At 35.9% G+C, this 26,117-nt stretch overlaps 2 protein-coding genes across 51 annotated transcripts; one reads left to right on the forward strand and one right to left on the reverse strand.

Annotated features, from left to right (window-relative positions):
* Positions 1–6,693, reverse strand: LOC18434621 (uncharacterized). 15 transcript variants are annotated; one of them, XR_016057982.1, is made up of 10 exons: positions 6,469–6,553; positions 6,240–6,322; positions 4,015–4,197; positions 3,357–3,473; positions 2,698–2,770; positions 2,028–2,155; positions 1,761–1,823; positions 1,473–1,603; positions 957–1,048; positions 1–261 (listed from the first exon to the last, which is right to left on the reverse strand). XR_016057982.1 is itself a non-coding variant. In XM_088869983.1 (8 exons), the coding sequence occupies exons 4-7, from the start codon at positions 3,380–3,382 to the stop codon at positions 968–970; spliced, it is 243 nt and encodes an 80-aa protein (XP_088726109.1). In that variant the 5' UTR covers positions 3,383–3,473; positions 4,015–4,197; positions 6,240–6,322; positions 6,469–6,553; the 3' UTR covers positions 1–261; positions 957–967. The 15 variants fall into 15 exon arrangements, 4 of the variants coding, with proteins under 4 accessions (XP_088726109.1, XP_088726110.1, XP_006844751.1 ...); XR_016057976.1 differs by lacking the exon at positions 3,357–3,473 and having other exon boundaries at positions 6,469–6,693; XR_016057979.1 differs by lacking the exon at positions 2,028–2,155 and having other exon boundaries at positions 6,469–6,693.
* A 2,391-nt stretch (positions 6,694–9,084) lies between these two features.
* Positions 9,085–24,514, forward strand: LOC18434619 (uncharacterized). 36 transcript variants are annotated; one of them, XR_016058004.1, is made up of 10 exons: positions 9,085–9,178; positions 9,948–10,085; positions 10,258–10,287; positions 10,525–10,630; positions 11,369–11,561; positions 14,685–14,771; positions 21,464–21,835; positions 22,107–22,264; positions 22,947–24,143; positions 24,259–24,514. XR_016058004.1 is itself a non-coding variant. In XM_088870003.1 (9 exons), exons 4-9 carry the CDS (start codon positions 10,566–10,568, stop codon positions 23,116–23,118), a joined length of 1,047 nt encoding a protein of 348 aa, XP_088726129.1. In that variant the 5' UTR covers positions 9,085–9,178; positions 9,948–10,085; positions 10,258–10,287; positions 10,525–10,565; the 3' UTR covers positions 23,119–24,237. The 36 variants fall into 36 exon arrangements, 11 of the variants coding, with proteins under 11 accessions (XP_088726129.1, XP_088726121.1, XP_088726125.1 ...); XR_016057988.1 differs by having other exon boundaries at positions 22,107–22,260; XR_016058007.1 differs by having other exon boundaries at positions 10,550–10,630; positions 22,107–22,708.
* The last annotated feature ends 1,603 nt before the right edge of the window (positions 24,515–26,117 follow it).

Here is a 26,117-nt window from a genome sequence, read left to right on the forward strand (position 1 = left end):
TTGGAAAAAGTTCTGGTCTAATATTGATAAGTAGGGTGCATATACATCTCTCTCTCTCATTTTTGAAAGATAATAATAAAACAAAACTAGATGTCACATAAAGTCCAGCCCAAAGAAAATTATTAATAATTTACAATAAGGGAAGAATTAAGAGCGGCCTGCCTAAAGCCAGTACATTGCCTCCTGATTCGCTTCACAGTAGACATCAACGAACGAAACATTTCTCCAAGAGCACAAGTACCTAATCTCAAATGGAATTGACTGCAACATCCAAGGACATCGTTGTAAAAACCCCACCCCAACAAAAACAAAATATCATGGGTTCAAATGCAAGGGAAATACATCAAAACATGATTCAATACAAGATTAAGAATCGGGAAATAGCAGTCAGTATACAAGGGACAGGAAATTGTCCGCTCTGATATATGCCCAATATGGGACAATCAAAATCGTATATGGACATGAGTGGTTATTTCGAAGTTCCTAGCAACTGTTACAAATCAGTGCATCATTCTCATGAAACTCTAAAGAAAAGGGTTATATAAGCCCCATTATATCCATCTTTTTCTTTTCCAAAAACCCAACCTTTATTTGTTTGATAAGCTCACCATTTCCTAAATATATTAATAAAAAAAACGGCATAACTGATATATCTATTATAACATCCACTAAAACATTATAAACCCTGATAAATCAGCTGCAATCACATTTTCGGCTCAGGCCAAAGCTGCTCTAAACCTTTACATAGGCATTTTGACCCAAGCATCAAATGTAACATTAAAGACACACCAGCTGTACAATCGCATCCGAATGGCATTCTCACATTCCATTACTTTTTTTTCTTTTTTTCCTTTTCATGGTCAAGTAGCAAGTTAGCAAGTACAGTGATTTAGATGCAACAAGGTGATTTTTGAGACTATACTGATATATTATAGTAGTACAAAAATTAAACATACCGATCATGTGATCAAGAAATCATGGATCTCCTACTAAACTGGTTCAACAAAGATGGATCCATCCCTTCAATGCTCATCTGCATCTTAACTGCCTACAAATATAGGGATACAATCACTCATCCAAGAAAATGAAACCACTGAAACAAGAGCAGATAGTTCCAAATATGAGGCTTTTACATAAGGGAAGTACACCATAAAAAATGTTGCATGGTACTGTTGTATATGGCACACCGGAGAAGCATCCACCTTCCATTCCCAATGACAGATGGTGACAGTGATGGTGATGGATGGTGAATGTCCCAGTCGGTCCAACAAAGGTTAATTTCCACCATCAGGATACCTAACTGTTGTATTCTATTAAGAGAAAGGAGTACAATTGATCACTATCAGGATACCCCTTTGATGCACATATATAACATATGCTAGGGGTGCATAGCATAATTTCACCATATACAACATACACAAGGTGCGGCATAGCATAATTTCCCATTAAATAATTGGTTTCATATACGATGCCTGCATTGAAGTTTCCCACAGTTGTTAACAAGGGATGGCTGGAGTTTGACAGTCTTCGAGCAGTGGGGAGACACACCCCATCCGTCTCTTTCTGAAATCTGATGGCTGGAGATTCCTTGAAGTGTAGGAAACTTCAATAAAGAAACAACTGTATGAAACTTCATGTGTTCATTGTATACATTTTCAAAAAAAGGGACTACAAATGCTATGAGAAAGTACAAAATATTACTAATAAATGAAAAACTAGTCATTATTGGTCCTCAAACATATATGAAGTTCCATATGTACCTGCTCTGGGACCCCAAAATGAAGCATACGGCAAAACCTTGCTAGCCTTGGATCATCATCAAACTAAAACAGAATGTAACAGAAGTCAGTTCATCAACACCCGGGTTTAGATATATAATCAAGTATCTAAAACATAATCAAGAACCCAACATGTTAGAACTAAATGTCCTTCATGACTCCCATTAAAGCAATCATGTTTCATAAGGTGTGTAGCAACAACTAATGTCCTTGTCTGTTTCATTTGTTTTAAGAGCTCAGAGACAGAACCTTCGAGTCCTGATGATAACCGTACAACAGAATATTATATAGGGCCATAGGTCAGCAGATATATTTGAAGGTTGAGCAAAGCCTGATCCATAAATTCAATTAAATTGTCCAAGGGTTTTCTCCAATGGCTGTAATACATGGAACAAAGCTTTGATTATAAAAAAATAAGAAAGAAACGAAAATAGAACATAAGAACATGTGATGACAGCTCCAAAGGATTCGAAGAAAATATGGAATAAGAAGCAAATGGAAGGCCGGTGGAGCCATGAATGCCCAAAGCGACAAAGAAATAAGCAGCTAGCAAATAGAAATCGAGTAGGCCAGCCCCAACTAGCAAAAAAAAGACAGTCTCATGAGCTGTAACTGGGCCAAATATTGGACGCAGGTGGACAGCCCAAAAAAGCTGCCTGCTTAGGTTGCTAAAATGTGGCAAACTGATATGTAATGCAATTTCTTTTTTTGTCTTATGGAACAATGAAAATTTATCGCTATGTCCAAACCCAAAACTAGAAAGAAAATAAGGTTTCAGTGGTGTGATGTACACTCAGTTTAATTCTACTAGCATCTTTGGCCAAATCACATAATGCTTCATATTCTCAAGTGCTTTTTTAAGTAAAGAAAGCATCAGTTAATCAAATGAAAACTCAAACAAGATGACAAAGATCCGAACCGGAGGTTGATTTTGGCTGGGTGTTGAAGGTTGTACCGATGTTGATGGTGTCTGCTGTGGGGCATGACTTTCACTGAAATTCAAACATGGTTTTCACAATGTTAGAGGAAAATAAGCACAAAAGAAAATGACAATGTAAACACTACATGAAACAATGTTAGTACAGGGAGATAACCATGATAACTAAGATTTGAATTATTAACAAATATAGAATAGCTACATTGTAATAACTTAAAATAATCCCACTATTTTAAACTAGTCCCACTACTTTTGTTTTTATTTTGGAGGGGTGAGGTGGTGGGAAGGGGGGGGGGTTAGGGATTCAAGAAAAAATTAAGGTTTCCTGATAGACAGAAAGGATAGGCACATATAGTAAAGGTATTTGAGTAAACTTGCCACATTCCTATCACATTGGTTGGGCCACATTTGAGCTTCCCAGGAAAACCCTAATAGCGAAGTCCTGATGCCAAACTTATAATTACCACTTGATGCATCTCTCAAAATGTGTACCATTTCAAATTGCCCACACAATATGCATCAAAGCTATGTGGATTTTTTACCAATCGTCAAAGTTATATATATATATATATATATATAGCAATAATTACTGGAGACACACAATATGCCTTGAGAAAATTTACTATGGAACAACTATCAACCTGTGTTTCAGTGTCATCATCATCATCAAAACCTTTTCCCAATTAATTGGGGACGGCCCGTGTATCAGTGTGCTTTATTGAAATACTTCTTTTCATGTCACAGTCGGACTCACACACCTGCTCCCAAGCACCAAAAAAGGACCCAAATACAACAAAATTGAACATTAGAGCATTTCCACCTGATCACCGACATTTTGTATCTATGCATAATAATGTGATGATCCTCCGTCTAAGATTTTGCGAATAGTTTTATGCTCATTAATAGAATCAACATCCAATAATATGTAATATTCAGTTCATTTCATCATTGAAATCAGGCATTCAAGGTAAACTGTCCCATGATTACTTAGTTAGCAACAGTCACTTGTGGTCAAGCCACATTACATATTGATATGGAGCTTCCATTGATATGTTTAGGACCTTTTTTTGAAGAATGTTAACTAGATATACTTAGGACTTGCACTCATCTTCACCATAAACAAAATGTGATTAACAAACATCCTGCCAAACGAGTATAAATGAAATGGAAACCAAAAATTTCTCATGAAAATGAAACTAAAAAAACAAATAATGAATGTCAATCATTAACAAGAGAAGCAAGTTGAACAAAGTGAGTAATGATATAGGAAAAATAATCAAATAAATGGAAGAGTCTAACCTCAAGGTCATTATCGATCCATATGTCGGCTCATGGGATCTTTCGGCAGAGGAGCAACTTCCATTTGTATACTCAAAACAGCGCTCCTTGACTCTTGAACCATCCTTAATTTCTTCAATTCCATCTATACTCCTCAGTTTGGCCTCCAAAAGTGTGAGAGTTGCATCTAAACGCAGTATTCTCCTGAACAAATTGAATTAGATAAATAAAACAGTATGCGTAGCAAAAAACTAAGAAGCAAACTAGAGAAGTACATTCAGCCCCTAACATGATTGAATATCTATCCAAATCATCCATGGAAAAATTAATTTCTGGATAACATGGACTTGGCAATCAACCACCGAGGTAGCTTTGACAAATGGATTGCAGAAATATTAGATAGAAATATTCATGTAAAACACCAACAACGGACATAGGAGATGTGGAATTTTCAAACTTCTATTTCCAAACTGTTGCCATAGCATTACTTGACCGGGTTCATAAATCTGGCAATTGGGCAATGGAATTCGAAATTTAAATTTTTGGAGATCTAATTAGCTTCAGAATCAATTTATACTTCATGTGTAGAATCCAAAACGGCAAGCCGAAAAATTCACACATTTTCTTCCAAGTTAAAGATGTTAGAAAACAAAACTCAACAAAGCCTTTCTCTTTCCATACAAAGCCCCTGCCGCACCCAACAGCCCACCCTGTCCACAACCCCCCCCCCCCCCCCCCCCCTCCACACACACACACAAAAAAAAAAAAAAAAAGAGAAAAATAATCACGATTTTCTATTACTTTTGGGGCATGTTCTATTGTTTTTGGGTTTAACAGGGGCAACTTCTCCATCGTGATTCATTTGGCACATAAGTTTTCAATGGTGCAAGAATGAAGTATTAAAATCATAGAGTGGTTCTAGATGTCCCTTCTGAAATTTTTACAATCATTTATCATATGAGGATACAGACACATGGTAGGTAAAAAGACAAGAAAGGCACAGGCCATATCAACATTCAAAGAATAATAACATGAAGTCATCGATTAGAAATAACTAGAATAATAACACAAAAGTTGGGACTTCCAAGGAGTCATATCATTTAGATATTGGAAAAGTCGATGGTATTAACTCCCAACTTGAAAGAATGAAACCCAAATTCAGATTATTTTCAATTAACTTTAACTGTTAGCAACATATGCATAACATGCGCCAAATCCCACTGGAAACAACCGCCATCGCTCTCCCAACATTTCTCAAAACCACCAGTACCTTAAACCAATTGTTCTTGAATCAGACATCCTTAGGCCCCATCAGTCAATAACCACATCTGACACAGGCCTAGCAAGTGACCCCAAGTAACAACAGTGAGGTGTGGTACCCATTCCACTGATATTACAAACCACTCTAACTGGGTTTACGTTTGGGTTTTCAAACAGCTTTCTGAGAAAAAGTCCACCCAACTCTTTAGCAAAAACGAGCAAAAAGAGAAAAAAAAACAACGATTAACCAACTGATTCCTGCTCACAAACTCAAAGAAACACTCGAAGCTCGGCATAACTCAATTAAGCCAGTTTCCTATAGATGAAATGGATCAACTATTGGAGTCCCCTTCTACAATTCTCTCGTCTCTCCAAGCTCCCAATTGGACTTTACCTAAACAAGGGTCGTTCAGAGATTCAGACGATACCTGTTGTATAGGGCTATTAAAACCTGTCTTCCCTAATATCATTAATGATTCATAAAGCCTCCTATAAAAAACGTATTCACTTTTGAACCACCTAAACATAACAGCCCATATTTTCTTCAAAATACAAGCAATAGTTGCTTCAAGAAGATGAATTGTGAAGTAGTATTTCCACTACAAGGTTTAGTAGAAGCCACCATAGCCAGATCAAGACCACCAGACCAGAACAAACATGGAGGAACCTCTCCTCCTCCCCAAAACAAAACCCTAAAATTTCCCTCATTGATGTCTTTTGTTTGCATGAATTTCAATTAACAGCTTAAATTTAGTGAAATTAGCTAACAAAATGTGAGCAGTAAATACACTCGAACTATGGGATCCTTGCAAAAGCAATCACCAATCAATAACAACCCTAGAGAGAGATTCAATTTCTCTTGCAAAGGATCGACAAAGAAATCCCTTCCTAGTTTACAGATAGAAACGAAAGAGAGAGCGACAGAGAGAGAGAGAGAGAGATGGAGGCATAAAAATTGAATAGAAAATTAACCAAGCGTCAATCACCTGTGAACATCAGCTAGCTTTTGTTCGCATAGGGCCGAGAACCTGTTCAGGAAACGAGCTGTGTCCACTATGAATATGTTCACCTACTCCATTGGAAACAGAATTTGGAGAGAGAGAGAGAGAGCAAGGATCATCACACTGTTAAAAACATCAAAAACATCAATAGGAAAAAGGAAAATAGAGAGAAAGCAAGAGAGAGAGTTAGAGAGAGAAAGGGTAGAATAGTTACGAGATAGAGAGTTCTTTGATCGGAGATGGACAAGGCGTTATCTTCTTCTGAAACCTCCTCAACCGATCTCGAAACTACAATTCTCCTGTGCATAGTTTCCCGCTCTTCCTTGACAAAATGTTTTCCGGGTTTCTTTATTTATTGGATAATTTTAATATTTTTGAGAAAGATTACGTATGACATAATTTAATTAGGGGTTTAATTTGTTACATACCTGAATCTCTTAAAAAGAAGTCGAGATTTATACCAATAAAGGAAAAAGTTTATATAAAGTTGCAACGTGTAGAATTACGTACCTCAAAAATCTATCCAAAAATATTATTTTAATGTTAAAAAACCCTATAATTTATTATATAATGGGGAAGTATGAATATGATAAAAATAAGATTTTTAATCCTATAAATAATGCATCTTGCAACACATTATCTATACAATATATTTTTAGGATTTTTATATATTTGTCGATCTACTTGATTTTAATTATTTTTTAAAATTAAAATTATATAATTAAGTATGAAAATAAATTTTTAGATAATCCTAATTTTTTTACATAAATTATATGTTATGATAAAATTTAAAGGTGCCTCTTAATTGGATTGTTTAAGGTTGCAACATTATAGAAACCACACTTCTATATTAAAAAAAAAATTAATTGAAAATTAATTCCATAGGATCATATTTTACAATATAAACTAAATTTTAGTTTTATTACTTTATTTCTAAACCAAATTAAGTTTATGTTTTTGGTATGTTCGTACTTTTCAACATCATAGGCTTATTAAAAAATAAAAAAATAAAAATAAAAATATTTAAATGCCTTAAATTTTATAGAGTTATTTTGATGGTTTGTTATTTTAAGATTATTCTTTAAATATTTTTTTATAGGCGTGTGATGCTTTAGATATACGCAATTTGAACTTAACTAGAAAAAGAGTTCAGGTTTAATTGGTTAGCGCTTGACGAATTGCAACACTACATCCTAGGTTCGATTCCTAGGGTAGGTGCGCTCTCCCCACTAAGTCACCCAAAAAAAAAAAATTTAAACTTAACTCGATGCATAGGAAAAGAACAAAATTAACACACACTTACAATATTAAAAGCAAGGCTTAGAGCGAAAATTATGAAATATGGGGGAAGTGGGTGTATATGAGGCCGTGTGTGTAGGGTCCTGTGGACCCTTTAACGCCCATCTTAAAAAAAATCCCCCAAAAAAACACATTTTGAAGCTTAAAAGTTTTAAAATTTTCATATTCATGATCATTGCCCTAGATCATGAATCTTTAAAATTTTATATCAAAAATCTATCTTTAAAGTGGATTTTAAAGGGGGACTGTATTGTACACATGAATACTCATAAAAACCCCATCATTTTAAAAAATAAAAAATAATTTTCTACAAATTTCCCAAAATGAGTTTAGTGAAGTTTTTTTATAACAGCTAAATTTCCTACCTCAAAAACCACCTTTTTAGGCTTGCCCAAGAAGGGCCCCATATTTTGATGAAAATATATGTGTACAGCCCCATGCCAAACTTTCAAGCAATATTTCTCCATATTTTTGGAATCACACAACTAATCCAATTGCTATTTATTTGTGTAAATTTACAATTGTGATTCTAAAGGCTTAAAATTTGAAATGTTAGAGAGAAATTGTCGAGAGAAATTATCTCAAATTACAAATTTAGAGATAAATTATCCTAAATTTATAGAAGGAAAAAATGCCTCAAACTACAAATTTTTCGAGTGAAAAACTCTATGGAAATATAAAAACCTTGTGAGAAAAAGTGCAAGGATAGTAAACAATGGATTTGTGGACTGGGATTATTTTCATCTAAAAAACTAGTATAGTTTATATAAGGTTGAGGCTCAAAACAATCAAAATAAGGTACATCTTCAAATAGTATCAAAAGTTGTTGTTTCAATCCTACAAATAATTGTGTTTGAAAATTCATTTTATTATCTAATTATAAAATTTAAAGCTCAAAAAATAGTGTAGATCAAGCAAAATCAATGAACACTCGATTGAAAATTGATTGTCTAAAAAATGCAATACAATATGCACCATTTTTAAAACTTGAAATCCATTTTTTCTTATATTCATATATCTCTTAAGGGCATCTCAATAGAAATGATGATTTTTTACCAAAGAAACATATATGAGAATTTTTTAGGTGTTCCCATCAGCCCCTCTCAAAAGTCGAGATTTAACAAAAAGAAAAAGTTTATATAGAGCCGAGGCTCTAAACAATCAAATTAGAGCTCATCTAAAAATTTGTATTAAAAAAGATTATTTTGATATCCAAATATCCTCGAATTGATCATCTCGACATCAAGATACATGAGAAAAAAATAGATTTCAAGTTTTAGAAATAGTTTATCTTGTAACATATTTTTGGACAGTCAATTTTTTAAATTTTCATAAATTTATTCAATTTACACTATTTTTTAAGCTTTAGATTTTATAATTAAATATAAAAATATATTTTAAAGCTATCACAAATATTTCCATTTTTCCAAATGAAGGTGCGCTTTACTTTGATTGTTAGAGCCTCGGCTCTATACAGACCATACCCTTGACAAAAACCCTCGTAATTTCGTTCTCAAAAGTCACAACAGAATAGCATTCCCCTCGGTATTTCAAGCTTGTAATCATCCAATTATGCCCGATACGCGCCATTAAAATTCTTGCTCAGAAGCTCTCTCTCTCTATAGGTCTGTTGTATGGAGTTCTCTCTTCTTGCTATTTTATTAGTTTAAGATTGGAATTGAGCATACTAGTTTTACGTGAACCACATTCAGTTCAGAGAGAGAGGATTTTCTCTTTGCTTTTTCAGGGGTTGTAATGGGTCCTTTATTCGAGTGTTTGTTCAATAATTACTGTTTTAGGGCTTAGATTGAGTTTGAATGTTTCTTCGAGGGTTTTGAGGCTTAGGCTTTCTTGCCCTATTTGTTGTTAAATTACTCATTGTTTCTTGTTTATTTGTTAGAAACATGAGCTCAGAAGAATATATAATTGGTGTTTATTTTCCTTGTTGTTATATTTTTCTTCTTTCTTTTAGTTAACAAATCCCTTATGCTTTCTTAACAAATCCCTTATACTTTCTACTTTTGTTTCTGTTCTTTCATTTCCATGGTGTGCCTTTGTTTTTTTTTTCTCTATTTGAGGTTTTTGGCGCTTTTCTGTTTTGTTTATTCCTATGACTATTTCAACTTGATTTTCTAGTAACTTGAACTAATTAATTTAGGTTCCATTTAGTCGACATTGCTTTAGAGGTTGTTTATTCGTGGATTCAATTGAATAATTGACAATTGCACCTTTCTATCTCAGTTCTATAATTCATTTTCTTTTTGTCCCTCGACTGGGGATTAAAGGTCACATAGACATCAAAACTCGGATTTTTCTCATTGATCTGCTAAAAAGAAGTATCTATTCTATTTTTTTTGGTTTTTTTCCTTTTTTTTTTCTTTTCATGTTCCACAGAAGTATGAAACTCTTAATCGATCCAGATTGCGAGGTGTTGAAATTAGGGAAGAAGTAGATTCTTATTGTACCAAGCATATGCATGCAAAGATTATGCTTAGGCAGGGAAGGAAAGCTCCCACTGTAGGTCTATATGGGGTAAGCCCGAACATGATAATATCAATGTAGTTCAAACCAAGTTCAAGTCAAAATTGTCACCTAAATCCATGGTGTGATGTCTTCATGCTTATATCATTTCATATTGGTAGCTTTTTGTTGTGTGTGGTAATAATTTTGACTTTTGAAATGTTGGTTTTCTTCTCTTAATCAGGAGTATAGGACTTTCAATTCTCGATTTGAGGTACCACACTTGCTTCCTGATTCTATTCTTGCATACCTTGTATATCTCCTTTTTTTTTGTCATCTGTAACACAGATAAAATAGTGTTTATTCCAAGCTACAGTGTAAATACTGCTTTATGCTTTTGGCCTAGCTTGTGTTTTGTTGATGCTGATTATTCACTTGGTCTGTCCTTTTTTTCTTTTTCTTTTTTTTTTACTTAGTTATATTTAGTATGAGTTGTTGAACATATTCACAGGCACACATCCCTACACTGATTGCAGGAAATCTGAACATGTAATGATGCTGGAAATGAAAAAGAAGGGTCTAATTAGCGAAGAAGATGCGTCTTTATTGTTACAAAGGTACTCTCTCTTGATTCTTATTTGACAGTTGATTTGATTATTCACTTGCCTCGGTTTCATAATCATAAGCTCTGTAGCATCAATTTTTCCCTTGATTGCAATTTATAGAACTGTACAGTAAGCAGCGTGTGAGTTTTTATCATGAAATTGCATGCAAAGAATGTTACTGGTCCTTTTTTTGGGCGCCATAGGGTGCAAATGCATTAGTCGTTGACCTTAGGGTCATTTTGTCTTTTGGGATGTGACCTTAGAATGCCTTAGTTGCCCCTCATGGTGGAATAATTTTGTTTGTTATGGCTTAAAATCTTATTTTCGATATCTTGGGTCGATAATCCATGAGGATGGAGAGATTGAGGAAGATGTCACACATAGTATTAGAGTTGGGTGAATGAAGTGGAGATGCGCTTTTGTAGTCTTATGTGATCGTTGCATACCAATGAAACTAAAGGGGAAGTTCTATACAACGGCTGTAAGATCAGCCATGATTTATGGGACGGAATTTTGGGCCATCAAGGAACAACATATCCATGGAATGAGTACATGTGAGATAAGGATGTTAAGATAGATGAGTGGCAAGACGAAAAGGATGGAATTTAGAATGAATATATCTGAGGTAACTTAGGGATTACTCATTCATTTTATACACATTTTGTATAATAGGTGTTTGGACCTTGGGTTTCTGTGCGGACGTGCACTAAATGAAATTTCTATAGTCATAGACTAATAATACATATGCAGGTACACTGCCACAACCATACTTGCCTTGCTTCAGGAAGTTGCACAATTTGCTGGTCCAAAGGTTGATTGGAATGTATTGGTTAAGAAGACTTCTACTGGAATTTCCAATGCTAGGGAATATCAGATGCTGTGGCGTCATTTGGCCTATCGAACAGCATTGGCTGAAAAATTGGAAGATGATGCTGAACCTATGGTTTGTCTTCTCTTCCCATTAATTTGGGAATGTGTTTAGCACCTTGTCTTTGATATTATGCTCTTATTGTTTGCCCCTTTCTCTTGGTTCTATACCTCCGGTTATTGTCCTTGACCTTGCTTCTATATATTTGTTGTATAAATTAGTGAGGCTTTTCAAATGCTCTGCTTAAATACTGCCAGTTGTGCTGCCTGCTGGATTATTTATCTTTTTGTTTTTAAGTACTGAGCTTCTTATTCCTGCCTATTACATCTGCAATGAATATCTTATGGTTATACATTTTTTAGGACTTTACACACTGCTTGACTTATGGTTATACCTTGGACTATAACACTGCTTGACTTGCTCATGTTTCTTTGTGCTCCCTTATGGGGAAGCCATCTAAATAATTTCAGAAGAATTTATGACTTACATTATAACTATATATTAGTGTTGCCTTGAATACCTTAGTAAGTAACCAATCTGACCTAACTTTACCACCAATTATTGATGTTTCCTTTATTTCTCAAAAACTGTCACACTTCCCCACTGTATTAAAGCAAAGATCCTATATTTTTCTGTCACGATAGATATTTAAGTGCCGCTGTACTTTTACGAAACCTTTTCTTGTCTTTTTAAAAAGTCCAATTGAGGCCTTTGCATACCACAGCTCTCTATAGAAAGGAAATCTTAATTTTTAAACTTCAACCTGTAATGATTTTCATCAAACTTTGAAAGGGACATATGATTCATGCCTTCTGCGGCATTTTCATGAGTGCTCATGATTATATCCATAAACATGCTCCAACTCTTAATCTCATATAGTACTGGGTTTGCAAAAAGTAACCAGCTCTTTTATGTATTGTCACCTAACTACTCCAGCTATGGAAAACTTTTCCATTAAGTAAGGGGATTGCAATATTTTATTGTTCAATGTGCGATTTCTTGCCATACATTAAGATTATAAATAGGGAAAATATCTCCATACCCCCAGTTTTTAAGTCTCATTTCTCACTAGACCCAAAGTTTTAGAACATATCTTGATGCATGGAGATGCCATGTATTATATTTTATAACCCCCTAGACCCACTTTACACACTTTGACTCTCTTTTTCTATCCTAAACAAATTTTAAAAGACGTCTTTTATTACCCAACTCTCTCTCCGTTTCTTTCTCTCCACGTGTATTCCAACCCCTCTCTCTCCATTTTCTTTGCATAACCTCTCTCTCTCTCCGTGTGTATGCCAACATCTACCGACCTCTTTCTCCCTCTACTTTCTCCATGTGTATGTTAACTGAGCTCTTAGTCTGCAGTAGCTTCCCTTCCGTTATTCGATCAAAATCCTGAATTTCACCTCTCCTAGGCTCCACTTCAAATAAAAGAACATTACTATCTTTGTTTATGGGCTTCAAAGAACCAGGATAAAAGTAGTCCTGATCTATCTCTCTACCATGAAGATAGAAAACCAGTGAACCATCTGATTCACTAATGGTTTCAAAGACAGGGGCCCAAAGTAGAGGGCTATTGAAGCCTTGAGGACCGAGTTCTTGAGAAATTATGCGACAAGCGACTAGAGAGAGAAAGCCCCACATGGCATATACCACATTCCCAAGCTCTGGGTTCTGATGAACCCACATTCCAATCAGAGGCCTAACACTAAGGAGAAAGCGACAAAGCGCTTTATAAGAAGCCATGGATTTTCTCCATAGGATCAAATCCTCAGCTTTAAGAGCACCCAATCTCTCGCACTGAGAGAACCAGACCTTATTAGAAATGGCAAAACCAATGAGGCTTTTGCAACACAAGCTAAGGTTACAGACATCTCTGGGGCAAATAAATTTTGATATCACAGCGAGCACATCATCTGGTAACGCTTGGAGGAAGCTCGAGCTTCGATATTGGGCATCAAGCTCTTCATGGGTTCCAATTTCTAGAGGACCACCATAGCTAAGAGAAGGATCTGGCTTCTCTTGTAAAGGGCAAGCCATGGCCACCATGTTCTACCGTCGAACCAGCAAGAAGAGCCTCAAAGAAAACCCATCAAAGAATTGTGCATTCGGGTTTCAAATTCTGAACAATTATTGACATTTCATCAAATTTACAGAGGAACCCATCAAAATAAAGTTTCAAATTTCAATCTCTCTCTCTGAAACAGTGAACCCTTTAAACCTAGACGAAAGAACACTATTTCTTCTCTAATCTCGATTCAAAAAGAAATACCAATTCATGCAAGACCAGAAGAAAGCCACAAACTTTGCCTTCCACTATAAGTCCAAAAACTACCACAAACTTTGCCTTCCACTATAAATCCAAAAACTACCCAAGATTCAGCCACAACTGGAAAAGTGACCCAACTCAGGGTTCTCTCTCTCTACCTCAGATTGAGCTAATCCAACAAAACGAGATCCAAGACTTTCTCTCTCTACTCCTAATCCATAAACTAACCATGATTTTATAATCCTACTTCCTACAAGTCCATACCCACAATCATGCGTTAGACCACCATCATGCAAAAGCTCAAAAACAAGCGAGAGAGAGTCTAGAGAGAGAATCTAGAGAGAGAGTAATAAAGTGAGATAAAATGAAAGGGACCTCTGGCGTAAGAAATTGCAGAAACAGGGCTCTTCAGAGCATCAATGGCCTTATATAGAAAAAAGATCGAATTCCACCGTGGGCGGCCAGCGATTGAGGTACCGCAATATTTTTAATGGTGGGTTATAGAGAATTCATGGCCCACATTCGTGTGTTTTTAGAGAGAGAGAGAGGGGTTACTTAACCAGAAAAAATGGAGAGAGAGAGAGGGGTTTGGGAAACACGTGGAGAGAGAGAGAGAAACGGAGAGAGTTGGGTAATAAAAGACATGTCTTTTAAAATTTGTTTAGGGTAGAAAACGAGCGTTAAGGTGTGTCAAGTGGGTCGAGGGGGTTAGAAATAATATATGGTATCTCCATGCATCAAGATATGTTCTAAAACTTTGGGTCTAGTGAGAAATGAAACTTAAAAGCTGGGGGTATGGAGATATTTTCCCTTATAAATAACCCGAATATTGGAAATTGGAATTGTTGCCATTTGGAATTTTTTTTTCAGCTTGCTTCAGTTATATACAAAATCATTTGGTAGGCTGAGTATGATCATATTTGCAGGATGATGATAGTGATTTGGAATTTGAAGTGGAAGCCTCTCCCACTCCTAGCAATGAGGCTTTGGCAGAGGCCACAGCTTGTGTAAAGGTAGTTCTGACCCTTTATTAATGGAAGTTAGTTGCTATATTTGTTGATTAAATTGGTAAAATCTGCTGTCCTAATATTCACTATCAATTTAACTCCATGCTATACCCATCCTTTCATCATGTTGACCTTCATACTTTGTCGGGCAGCTTAAAGATTACTTTGTCTGAACAAATTGTCGCTTACCATCTGCTTTTTAAATGGCTAACCTGGGTTTGAGAAACCATTAAAAAAAAGCTGGGTTGGAAAAACTTTCAATTGGTGTTGATCTTTTCATTGATTATATGCTGAGTGGTTTTGCTTATTGACCACCCATGCCTTAGTTGAAACCAATGGTTTAAAAACCGGATCGGTGACCCGGATCGGGCTTTTCAAAAACCGATCCGGATCGGCGAATCGGCGATCCGGATCGGCGAATCGGCGGTCCGGATCGGAATCGGGTGAATCGGTCAGAATAAAGCTTCAAAAAAATCCGAAAAAATTATTAAAATTCATTATAAATATTGTTTTTTAGGAATTCAATAAAAAATGAGGGTACTCCATTAAGAATTTTCATGTTTTTGGATGAATATGCGAATATTGATATGTCCTATGTTTGGCAATTTTTTTACCTTTGCTAGCATTAAGAATTGCCACCATCTGTTTTTTTACATTACTAGGGACACTAGTGCATGCAGAAACTTCTCCCTTAACCCCTGCCAAGTGTTGCTTGAACCTATGTACCCCACTACTTATCACTCTTTGACAGTAATTACAAATAATTTTGTCTTTCTTGTTGAGATCAAGTCTGACCCCATGTTGCCATGCAGGGTCTTCTATAGATCTTGACATGATTCAACTGTTTTAAGATGTAAAAAGTTTAAATTAACCTGACAGTTCAAAAAGAAAAATAATCACAATATGTAGTGATAATATGTTGCGGTAGTTCATGTAGTCATATTCGTTGTTATTTGTTATTGCAAAATACCTTTTTTGACAATAATATTTCGTACATATCAATTACAAACATTTAGAATAATACAAAATGCAAGCTCCAAACATGGCTACAACTCAATTATCAAGAACATACATTTTTTGCATTAAAAAATTAATAATAAAAACAATTCTTCAAAGAGCCGGCTAACATCAGTCATTCCAACTTAAAAATCCATGAACAACAAATAAAAAAAATACAGTTTTGTATTGAAAATATAATAACATGCATTTTTTTGCATAAATAATCCATCAACATACAATTTTTTCAACAAAAACTTTAACAATAAAAATTTAAAATATGGTTTAATACCTCATGATAATTAAAACCTTGTCACGATTTTCACATCTTTTCGGAAAATCATCAATTTTCAAAAAATTCGATCATGAAAAAAAAAAAAAAAAAAATTACAGCAAACTCAAACAATAAAAATTAAAAATTAGGTTTAAATGTTTAATACATCATGATAATCAAAACTTTATCACGATTTTCACATCTTTTCGAAAAATCATCATTTTTCAAAAAATTCGATCATGGATAAAAAGAAATAAAAAAAAAAAGTACAGCAAATTTTCAAAAAATTCGATCATGGATTAAAAAAAAAATTAACAAATTTTCAAAAAGTTCGATCATGGATTAAAAAAAAAAATTCATAAATTTTCTAAAAATTCGATCATGGATTACAAAAAATTCGATCATGGATTACATAAAATTCGATCATGGATTACATAAAATTCGATCATGGATTACAAAAAAAAAAAAAAACATAAAAAAACAAAAAATTCGATCGTGGATTACAAGAACAAAAAAAAACAATTCCATCATGGATTACAAAAAATTCAATCATGGGTTACAAAAAAAAAAAAAACACAAAAAATTCGATCAAGGATTACAAGTAAAAAAAACAAACATTTTGATCATGGATTACAAAAAAGTTGATCATGGATTACAGAAAATTCGATCATGGATTACAAAAAATTCGATCATGGATTACATAAAATTCGATCATGGATTACAAAAAAGTCGATCATGGATTACAGAAAATTCTATCATGGATTACAAGAAATTCGTTCATGGATTACATAAAATTCGATCATGCATTACAAAAAAAAAAAACAAAAAAAAACAAAAAATTCGATCGTGGATTACTAAAAAAGAAAAAAACAATTACATCATGGATAACAAAAAATTCAATCATAGATTACAAAAAACTCTATCATGGGTTACATAAAAAACAAAAAACAAAAAATTCGATCATGGATTACAAAAAAAAACAAACATTTCGATCATGGATTACAAAACATTCGATCATGGATTACAAAAAATTCTATCATGGGTTACAAAAATAAAAAATAAAAAATAAAATTCGATCATGGATTACAAGAAAAAAAAACAAACATTTTGATCATGGATTACAAAAAATTCGATCATAGATTACAAAAAATTCTATCATGGGCTACAAAAAAAAAAAAAAAAAAAAAAAAAAAAAAAAAAAAATTTGTTCTTCACAGAGTCGTTTTACATAAGCGATTTTAACTCAAAAATTCACCTCCAAGTGAATAAATTACATCCAATTGACTATATTTTCTGATAAACAACAATATAAGGAATCAAAAACCTAAATTTTTAACACATTATTTCTAATATATCATGAAAACAAAATCAAAAGGCGGAAAAAAAAAAAAAAAACAGCGGAATTTTTTTCCCCTGACATCTCACTGTTCATATCAAATTTCTTGCTGTAATTGACCAGATTACGTAAAATTAAAAATTTTAAATCATACTAGACACAATAAAGATTAAAAACCCTAATTATTGAACTCATTTTGTTCAAAATATGCCATGAAATAAATCAAATGGCGGAAAAACAAAAAAACCCAAAGTTCTTACCTGTTTTTGTGAACCGAAGCCTTCAATCTCCAAAAAAGTCTGTTTTTCTCAACGATTTTCACAAATTAGTAACAAAATCTTTTGATTCACAGCTTTAAGATCAATATGCCAACAAATTTTGAAAGATTCATGCCCTATTTGGCATGAAATTTCAAAAATGGCGGAAACCCTAAACCCCGAATTTTTCTTGATCCAAAAACAACCAATTTTTCCACCATTAAATCGTTAAAAAAGCTGAATAAAGCTTTTTACAGCCTGAAAAACAGATCACGTGCCGAAAAAAACAAAAAAAATGATCAAAAAATGACAAATTTGAAAAAAATCCGTGAAGAACACTGTGCAACCCGTGTTCTTCACGGACTCGCCGATTCCGCACAGTGAATCGGCGAGTCACTGTGCGGAATCGTCCGGTTCTCTCTAGAACCGGACGATTCCCGGTTTTTGAACCGATCCGGTCCCTTTTTCGTGAATTCCGAGTCGAACCGGGCGAGTCCGGTTCGACTCGGCGATTTTTAAAACGCTGGTTGAAACTAATTTAAAGAATTGATCAACTTAATCGGGCTGTTACCTGAGTAGAGTCGAGGCATGAATGATAGAATACATAGAGATGATCATCCATTCCTGTAGCAATGAACAATGTTATAACTCATGAGATTCGCGCCACTTCAGCTGAATGGAACTAAGTCTTCGGGTTCGGCCCCTAAACTAAAGTGAATGGATCCACTCCATATTCTTTAAAATATCAGAAACATGCCTCACATGTTTAAAAATATTATAAATATGCCTGATTTACTTAAAAAAATCAGAAATGTGCCTAATATGGTCAAGATTTTGGAAAATATACCCCATATATTGAATTTTTATTTGTACTTTTATATATTAATTGTTTTATTTTTTATTTTTTGAGGTGGTGTTGACTTTAGTTTTGAGTGAAATGGGTCAGAAAAAGAGGGTGTAAGGCAGCCCAGATGCTGGGTGCTTTTACCAAAAATAAAATACAGACCAACAAATGCTATATATTCAAAAAATTATGGCATAACCTTTGATACACCAAGAAAGGTAAAGGGGAGCTCACAGGACCGATAGCTCAAAAAGGTCCCCATCGTACTGTTTGAGAGTGCTTCTTTAGCGAGGCTGTCGGCTTCTGAGTTGGCACACGCCGTATGTCCCATAAGATGTGCATAGGCCTTCATATGTCAAAAATTTCATCAAAAGATGTGCTCGAGTCTCCATGCACAAGGTTGCACTTTCGGAATCCCCTGAGATGACCAAAAGAGCGTTTTGGGTTTACACATTTAAGGCCCTCAGGGATGGCAATGGTCTCTGCCGTTGTGGAATCTGTGTGACCAATGAATTTGGAGAAGGAAGAAAGGATCATCCTGTCCTTGTCTTTAATGATACCCCCCATGCCACCCCGGTTGGGGTTGCCAATGGACCAACCATCAGTTAGTTTGGTTTGGCCTTGCTCTTGTGGTTTCCAAAGGGACGCTTGTAGGATTTGCGTGGACCTCATGGCTGGATAGATAAATGTTTGGATTTCTGTGATATTTCTTACCAGAAGTTGCTGAAATAAAAAACTTATTGTACTAAATCAAGTTTAGCATGGCCTGCCATTCTTGAATGAAATCAGCATAGGAGTGATGCTTGAAGAGCTTATGATTCTAGCCCAAAATATTACCCAAGTTCTGATCCAGTCTTGAAGTCTTTAATGAGCTGATGGTGGAGGCCTCCCTCGAAAAATCCTATTATTTCTTTTGGTCCATATCAACCACAAAGTGGTTGCCATGGATGCACTCTAAAGAAAAATGTCCGACATTGACTAGAGGGCATATTTGAGGGAACTAAAAAATGGTGGGAACAGATTTGGGAATCACCCACATCCAATTGAAGAGCTGCATCAAATCTCCCCACATGGCCCAAGCCAAGTTGCAGTAGATGCAGAGGTGTGCGTTGGTTCCCTTTGCTGCTTTACACACCTTTGCTGCTTTACACATCACGCATCGGTCAGGGATTGGCCAGCCCCTTTTTGTTAGCTGGTCCACTGTCAAAGGCCTCTAGGATATAGCTATCCAGCTGACCACTTGGACCTTGGCTGGAATAGCTATATGCCACGCTCTTGCAGCAAGGGAAGGTAGAGTGAGGGGAAATGTTGGGGTTGTCGCAGCTTGCGATAGAAAGAAGACACTGAAAAGATCCCCGAAGTGGCTGGTGACCACATCATTTAGTCAAGCACCAATGGAGGGGAGAAAGATGGACTGCAGGAGGAAGGACAAGGACTTGAATTCAGCCAATTTTCTGTCCTAAAGAGGCCATCTGAAATTGGGATTCCAGATTCTTAAATCACCCAAAATATTGAACTGGACAGCCATAGTAGCACGTCGATCTCAAGCCAAGAGAAACTACTTCTGCTCTTGAAGTGTAGGACTTCCAATCCAAAGGTCAGTCCAGATCTTGATTTTATTTCCCATCCTAGGGCAAAAGCGAATGTTTTCTTTGAAAAAGTTGTAGCTAGATATCAAGCAATGCCACACCCCTGAATACCCGACTATTAGCCATGCCTCTGGGTAGCCAACCAGATTCTATGCAGTGGAATTTGTGGTGAATCACCTCCCTCCATAGTTGGCTTTCCTGTATGGCAAAGGTCCACCACCACCTGCATAGGAGGGCCAAATTGTTTTTTCTGAGACTTTGAATGCCTAAACCACCCTGCTGTCAAGGCGAACAAACATTATCCCAGGCAATGAGATGAAATTTCTTATACCCCCCTCCCTCCAGACCATAGAAACTTACTTATCAGCTGTTCTAGGTAGGCCACCACTACACCCTAAGACTTCTTCCTTATCTGCTGAATAGCGCAAGTGCTTCTTGTTCCACTTAAGCGAAAGAGCTCTCCAAAATGGATCTGATACACAATGGCAAAGAATACGGAAATAATATTAGCTTGAGTCATGTTAGCTTGGGGTTGAATGATGCTTCAAGGCTGCATGTATTCCTAGTTCGTTGACTCAACACTCGGCTAAACTCTTATATGCCTTGGAGTCCAGTCCACTCAGGTTTGGGATGAGTTTGAATATAAGGTCGTGGTAAAAATACAAAAAATTTATAACAAAATAAGTATTTCCTTAAAAGAAAATCTGTTGGAAAAATATTAAAGACCATGGAAACTCCAGATAATCAAGAGAGAGAAGTGCCCTTGTTGATGATAAGGGAAGCGTACAGCTATGGGAAAGTGAGATAAAGAAGCCAGAGTGTAATGAGGGTTGACCATGAAAGGAATATATGAGCATCCTAAAGTGTGGCAAGGGTGGGTGTAGGTGAACAATTGAGTTGTTGGTTGACAGTGGCAGGATTGAACATATTCATGTCAATGACAGTAAGCCATAAATGCCACAATGTACTGGCATTTTCACAAACTTGAACTCTTCTTAAAAGGTGAAAAACTATTGGATTTCATCACTACTACTAGCAGGCTTTCATATTTGCCTCCCAGTCACAAATTATGACTTTTGAAAATCATGAAAGTTTTTTCTTAACATCTTGTATATGTACAAGTCAAAAACAGGAACTTTGGAAATATCAGAACATATTGATTTTTCCAGTTTTCTGAAACATTCGACTTTCCTTCTGTGCTTTGGGCCAAAATCTGGGTAAGCAATTTTTCGAACTAGATGTGTTTGTTATTATGATTAAGATAGGTATTTTTAGAAGTTTATTGGGAAAAGATGGCTATCTTCGTGAACGCCATTTTTTACCTGTAGACAATTGCGGCTCTTATTTTTATTTATGCTGATCATATCTAAGATGGCACAGCTGTTGAAAATTTGGTTACCAGGTGCTGATTGCTTCAAGTGACCCTGGCCCCTCGAATCGCACCATCATAGAAGCTCCATTGACCATAAATGTTCCCAATAATGCCCAGACCCTTCCTGCGCAATCTGAGAATCGAAATTCTTCTTGCACTGGACAGGGAACAAATATTACTGTTCCAGTTTCTGTTCAGAAACAACCTTTGCCTACAGTGACTTCAGCTGAAGGTTTGAATTCCAATGGGGTGGCAGGGCTACCAAGGAGGAAAAGGAAACCATGGACCTCCGAAGAGGATAAGGAACTCATTGCTGCCGTTCAAAAGTGTGGTGAAGGGAATTGGGCTAACATTCTAAAAGGAGATTTCAAGCATGACAGAACGGCTTCACAGCTCTCTCAGGTATTTTATGCACCTGTTTGCTGTTTCAATTAGAGCGTGGTATACTTGTATGAGGTTTCTTTTCTTTTGTAAATATATATTTATATGAGCTCATTCGAACATTTATGGGGAAGTTATATTATAACTGAGTTGATTATGGGAACTGTAGTATATTAGGGTCATCTCCCTGCGTGCCTCCCTCCCTCCCTCCATGTGTGTATTTCTGGATGCACATTGATGTAGATATGTGTGTATGTTTTTTAGGGAGTCTTTTCATGTTTTCTGTTTGCAGAGATGGTCAATTATCAAGAAGAAACAGGCCAATTCTGATTCAAAGGTGGGTGGTAGCTCAAACAGTTCGGCCCTTACTGAGGCACAGCAAGCAACCCGGCAGGCTGTTTCAATTGCTCTCAATATGCCCATCTCATCGAATACATTGTCTTCGGGTTGGTATAATCTTTTGACCCTGATAAGCAATGATTTAAAAATAGGAATCAGGCATTGAATTGGCAGCGTTTCTATTTTGATTCACCAAGTCTAACTCGGGCAATTCCTGAGTTAGTTTGGGCTTACAGTTATAAACGACAAAGTATTTAGTTAGTGTTCTATTGATTGACACTCCTTGTGGTGGCTGCTGCATTTTTCATTTGAGCTTTTCGTTTATCCCTCGCTTGTACTTTTCGACATTTGAATTTTCTAATACAAAACGATAAGACTATTTATATTTGTTAAATGGAGCTTACAATTAATGTTGACCATTGGATGTGAAACTGAGTTTATTCCATTGACCAGGCTCGTAGTTCAAAAGAAAATTTTTCAAACTTTGTGAGACATCCAAGCTGTCAGATTTCACATCAGATAGCCATAGATAATTGTGACCTCGTTGTATTAAAGGTAAATGGTCTCATAGCATATAATACCCTTACAATATAGGGTCATGTCTCAACCGGAAGTATTATTTTTTTGTTCATATTGGGACTTTGGTATCAGCACCTCTTTTACTGTTGAATTGTGCATTTGGGGTCTTTGGTATCCACACTTTTTTACCGGTTAATTGCTCATATGAGACAGTTTAGTAATGTGCTTAAAATGATTGATCACTTGACATCACTGCCTCAATTCAATAAAACAGGTGGTTCAGGGACTTTCTCATCCATAGTGAGGCCTCCAGCTCCACTGTTTTCCCAAGTACCACAGCAAGGCCCAGACCAAGCCCACCGGGGCCCCTCCAAGGCCAGACCACCTGCAAAGAAAGCGACACCAACCCAAGGCCAGGCCCAAATGAAGCCCACGAATGGGCCTAATCCCTTAGTGCAAGCAGCTGCAGTCGCTGCTGGGGCCCGCATCGCCCCAGCCTCAACAGTTGCCTCTCTTCTCAAAGCTGCCCAATCAGGAAATGTTGTTCACTTTGGTCCTCCCAAGCCCCTGGCTGGGCCCAGTGGGCCTGTGAAGCTTTCTGGTACAAGGCCTGCCAGTGGGATAAACGGGACCACTATGTTTACCGGGCCCAGGCCTGCCAATGTCCACTATATCACTACGAGTGACAACCCTACACCACCTGTCTACACTGGCATGACACCTACTTTTCAGAGGCCCAATGGGTCTGGGAGGGGGAGAACCCAGACCCGGCCCATGAATGCAGATATGGGTCCTGTGGGCCTGGGCTCGGCCCGCATGGTCAGCATTGGTAGTAGCAGCACTAGTGGAGTAGGGGAAGGGGTGAAGGGTGAAGAGTGTGTGAAGGTGGGTTTGGCCGAGGAGCTAAAAGAAACACCCACAGAGAAAAACCAGTCAATGATTGAAAGTACAAGCATGGAGAGCTCAGGCGATTTAGAGAGAGACTTAACTAAAGAGCAAATCCAGCCAGCGATTCAGAATGTGGGCATGGGCAATAACTCAGGCATTGCAGAGATTGATTTGGCCAAAGAGAAAAGCACCTTAGCAATCAAGGTTTTGGTTGCAGAAGAGAACTCGGGAAATGTAGAGAGAGGCTCGGGCCAAGTGCAAAGCCAGCCATTGATTGAGAATGCAGGCGATACAGAGAGAGAAAAGCCAGACATGGTGATAGAGCAAAACCAGGTGGTTAAGAGATTGAGGACAGAGAAGTCGGGAAGTGTAGAGAGTGGGAAAATTGATTGTGTGGACTCTGGAGGATAAAGTTGAAGAGAGTTAAAGACCATTTCAACCAACTAGAGAGTTTAATAGAGAGAGAGAGAGCATTTGGTTCTCTAACTAGAGAGAAAAAATGCAGGTAACGAAGGAAGGAGTTTTCTTGATGAAATTAAAAGCTCAACTCGAGAAAACGCATATTCAGGACTTCTTGGTCGAGGCACGCTCTCTCCTTTCTCCGTCTCTATTTGTAAGCTGTTTGAAGATTGTTCCTTTTTTATCTATTTATGATTATTCTAAACTCTTTACACTCATTTTCCTGTTTGGTTTTATAGTGTGATGAGCTGTGGGACATGAAGGCGCGTGATTATGATTTATGGATCTTGTCGAGGCACTAAGGACACGGCAATCACCATGTGACTTTGTAGAAACTTAGATACCTCTTAACATTTTCTTTTGTTAAAATCTAGTTAGAAAAGCGCTTGAATGTCGCCTCAAATTTTACCTCCTCTTTATCTAAATGATATATGTATTTCAAAGACTAATGTTGGGGTTGGAAATGGCAATTGAGTCTTTTATTTACTTAATAAAGTGCATCACTACTTAAAAATAAGTATTTAAAAAAAATTATTTTATTATAGAATGGAAAATCATATCCAGTCTAGTAAGTTTTATATTTATATTATTTCCTATATTTGTTTAAAAAGTTACAAATCTACACAAAAGATAAAATTTCTCTTAAAATGTAAATCATATTTAAAATAATTTTGTTCAAAGAGCATAGTTTTAAAAAGACAAATTAAAAAAAATCTATTAATAAATATAAATAAGTTTGAATTAATAATCATAACTTATAATTATAATTCAAAATACGTATGATTTTCATACTTATTTTAGATTACACTTATTTTGATATTTCTAACCTATAATTATAGGAAAAAGTTTATATAGTGCCGAGGCTTTAAACCATCAAATCAGAGCCCATCTCAAAAAATTCACTAGAAGAACTTGTTTTGATGTCAAGTATCTTCAAATTAATCATCATGACATCATGATGTATGGACATGAGAAAAAAAATGGATTTCAAATTTGGGAAATAGTGCATCTTTTAATGCCTTTTTGGACCGTTAATTTTTCAAGTTTTCATAGATTTGCTCAATTTACGCTATTTTTGAAGCTTTAAATTTTATAATGAAAGATAAAAATATATTTTAAGGTTGTCACAAAAAATTTCATTGAAACTACATTTCTCCTATTTGAAGGTGCATTTTATTTTGATTATAAAATAAGTATAATTTATAATACAAAATAGATATAAATATACTTTATAAGAATATTTATATTAAAAAAGGGGGGAGGGAGAGAGTGAGAGAATGGTATATTTATATTAAAAAAGGGGGGAGAGAGGGAGAGAATGGAGAAAAGTGAGAGGGATAAAGAGAGATTTAAAAAGGGGGCAGGAGAGAGAAGGAGAACAAAAAAAGAGAAATAATCTATTTGCATGTATATGGGGAGGGAGAGAGAGAAAGACGGACAATGGAGAAACATGGGGTGGGCGGGGGGCGGGAAAACATGAGAGGAATAGAGAAAAACCAAGTAAATTAAAAAAGAGACTGAAAGAGAGGAGGTGATGACATTTGGTATTTCCATACATCGCGTTTTAAATATAAGAGATAAGATATTAACACAATTATAAGGTGTGAGAAAGAGAAAAAGAAGATAGAAAGACAATTAAGCGGGCTAAAACGAATATAAAGGAGTTTGCCAAAGAAGCCGGAATTGTATATTAAAAGGAGGTAAGGAGGTCACAAATACCTCAAGCTATCGGATTTCAAATTAGATGTAAAAATTAGATGTAAAGTTGGAGATTTTTTTTTAAAAATATTTAAACTTAGTCAATGATTAAAAATCCGATGGACAAAAATAACTGGAACTCTTTTTATAAAAAATAAATGGTTTTTTCCTCTCAATCCATAATTTTATTTTAAAAATTAAACGTTGCCATTTATTTCATTTTTTTTTTACAGGGCCTTTTGCTTCTAAAACATACTTTAAGCGCACGTTCATTTGGCTAGTGATGTAAAAGCGCATCAGAGGAGAGAGAGAGAGGCCTATACGAGTTATTTATATCTGTGTTTCCCTGATAATTTTCTCTCTACCTTCTCTTTCTTTTGCTAACCCAACTGACCACACC

This window comes from Amborella trichopoda, chromosome 6 (genome assembly GCF_054954075.1).
Source record: "Amborella trichopoda isolate Santa Cruz 75 chromosome 6, AtrichopodaSantaCruz75HAP2 v2.0, whole genome shotgun sequence".
Lineage (NCBI taxonomy): Eukaryota > Viridiplantae > Streptophyta > Magnoliopsida > Amborellales > Amborellaceae > Amborella > Amborella trichopoda.

Bases quoted from the DNA above. Each gene is read 5' to 3' on its own strand.
- LOC18434621 (XM_006844688.4), bottom strand. From the start codon at position 6,561: ATGCACAGGAGAATTGTAGTTTCGAGATCGGTTGAGGAGGTTTCAGAA. The intron at 2,771-4,014 runs GTTAGACTCTTC...TTTGAATTTCAG, and splicing joins GGATCGATAATGACCTTGAG to TGAAAGTCATGCCCCACAGC. The intron at 1,049-1,760 runs GTACATATGGAA...CTATATTTGTAG, and splicing joins ATTTTGGGGTCCCAGAGCAG to GCAGTTAAGATGCAGATGAG.
- LOC18434619 (XM_088869993.1), top strand. The intron at 10,631-11,368 runs GTACTCTCTCTT...ATACATATGCAG, and splicing joins GCGTCTTTATTGTTACAAAG to GTACACTGCCACAACCATAC. The intron at 22,261-22,946 runs GTTGGTATAATC...TCAATAAAACAG, and splicing joins ATCGAATACATTGTCTTCGG to GTGGTTCAGGGACTTTCTCA.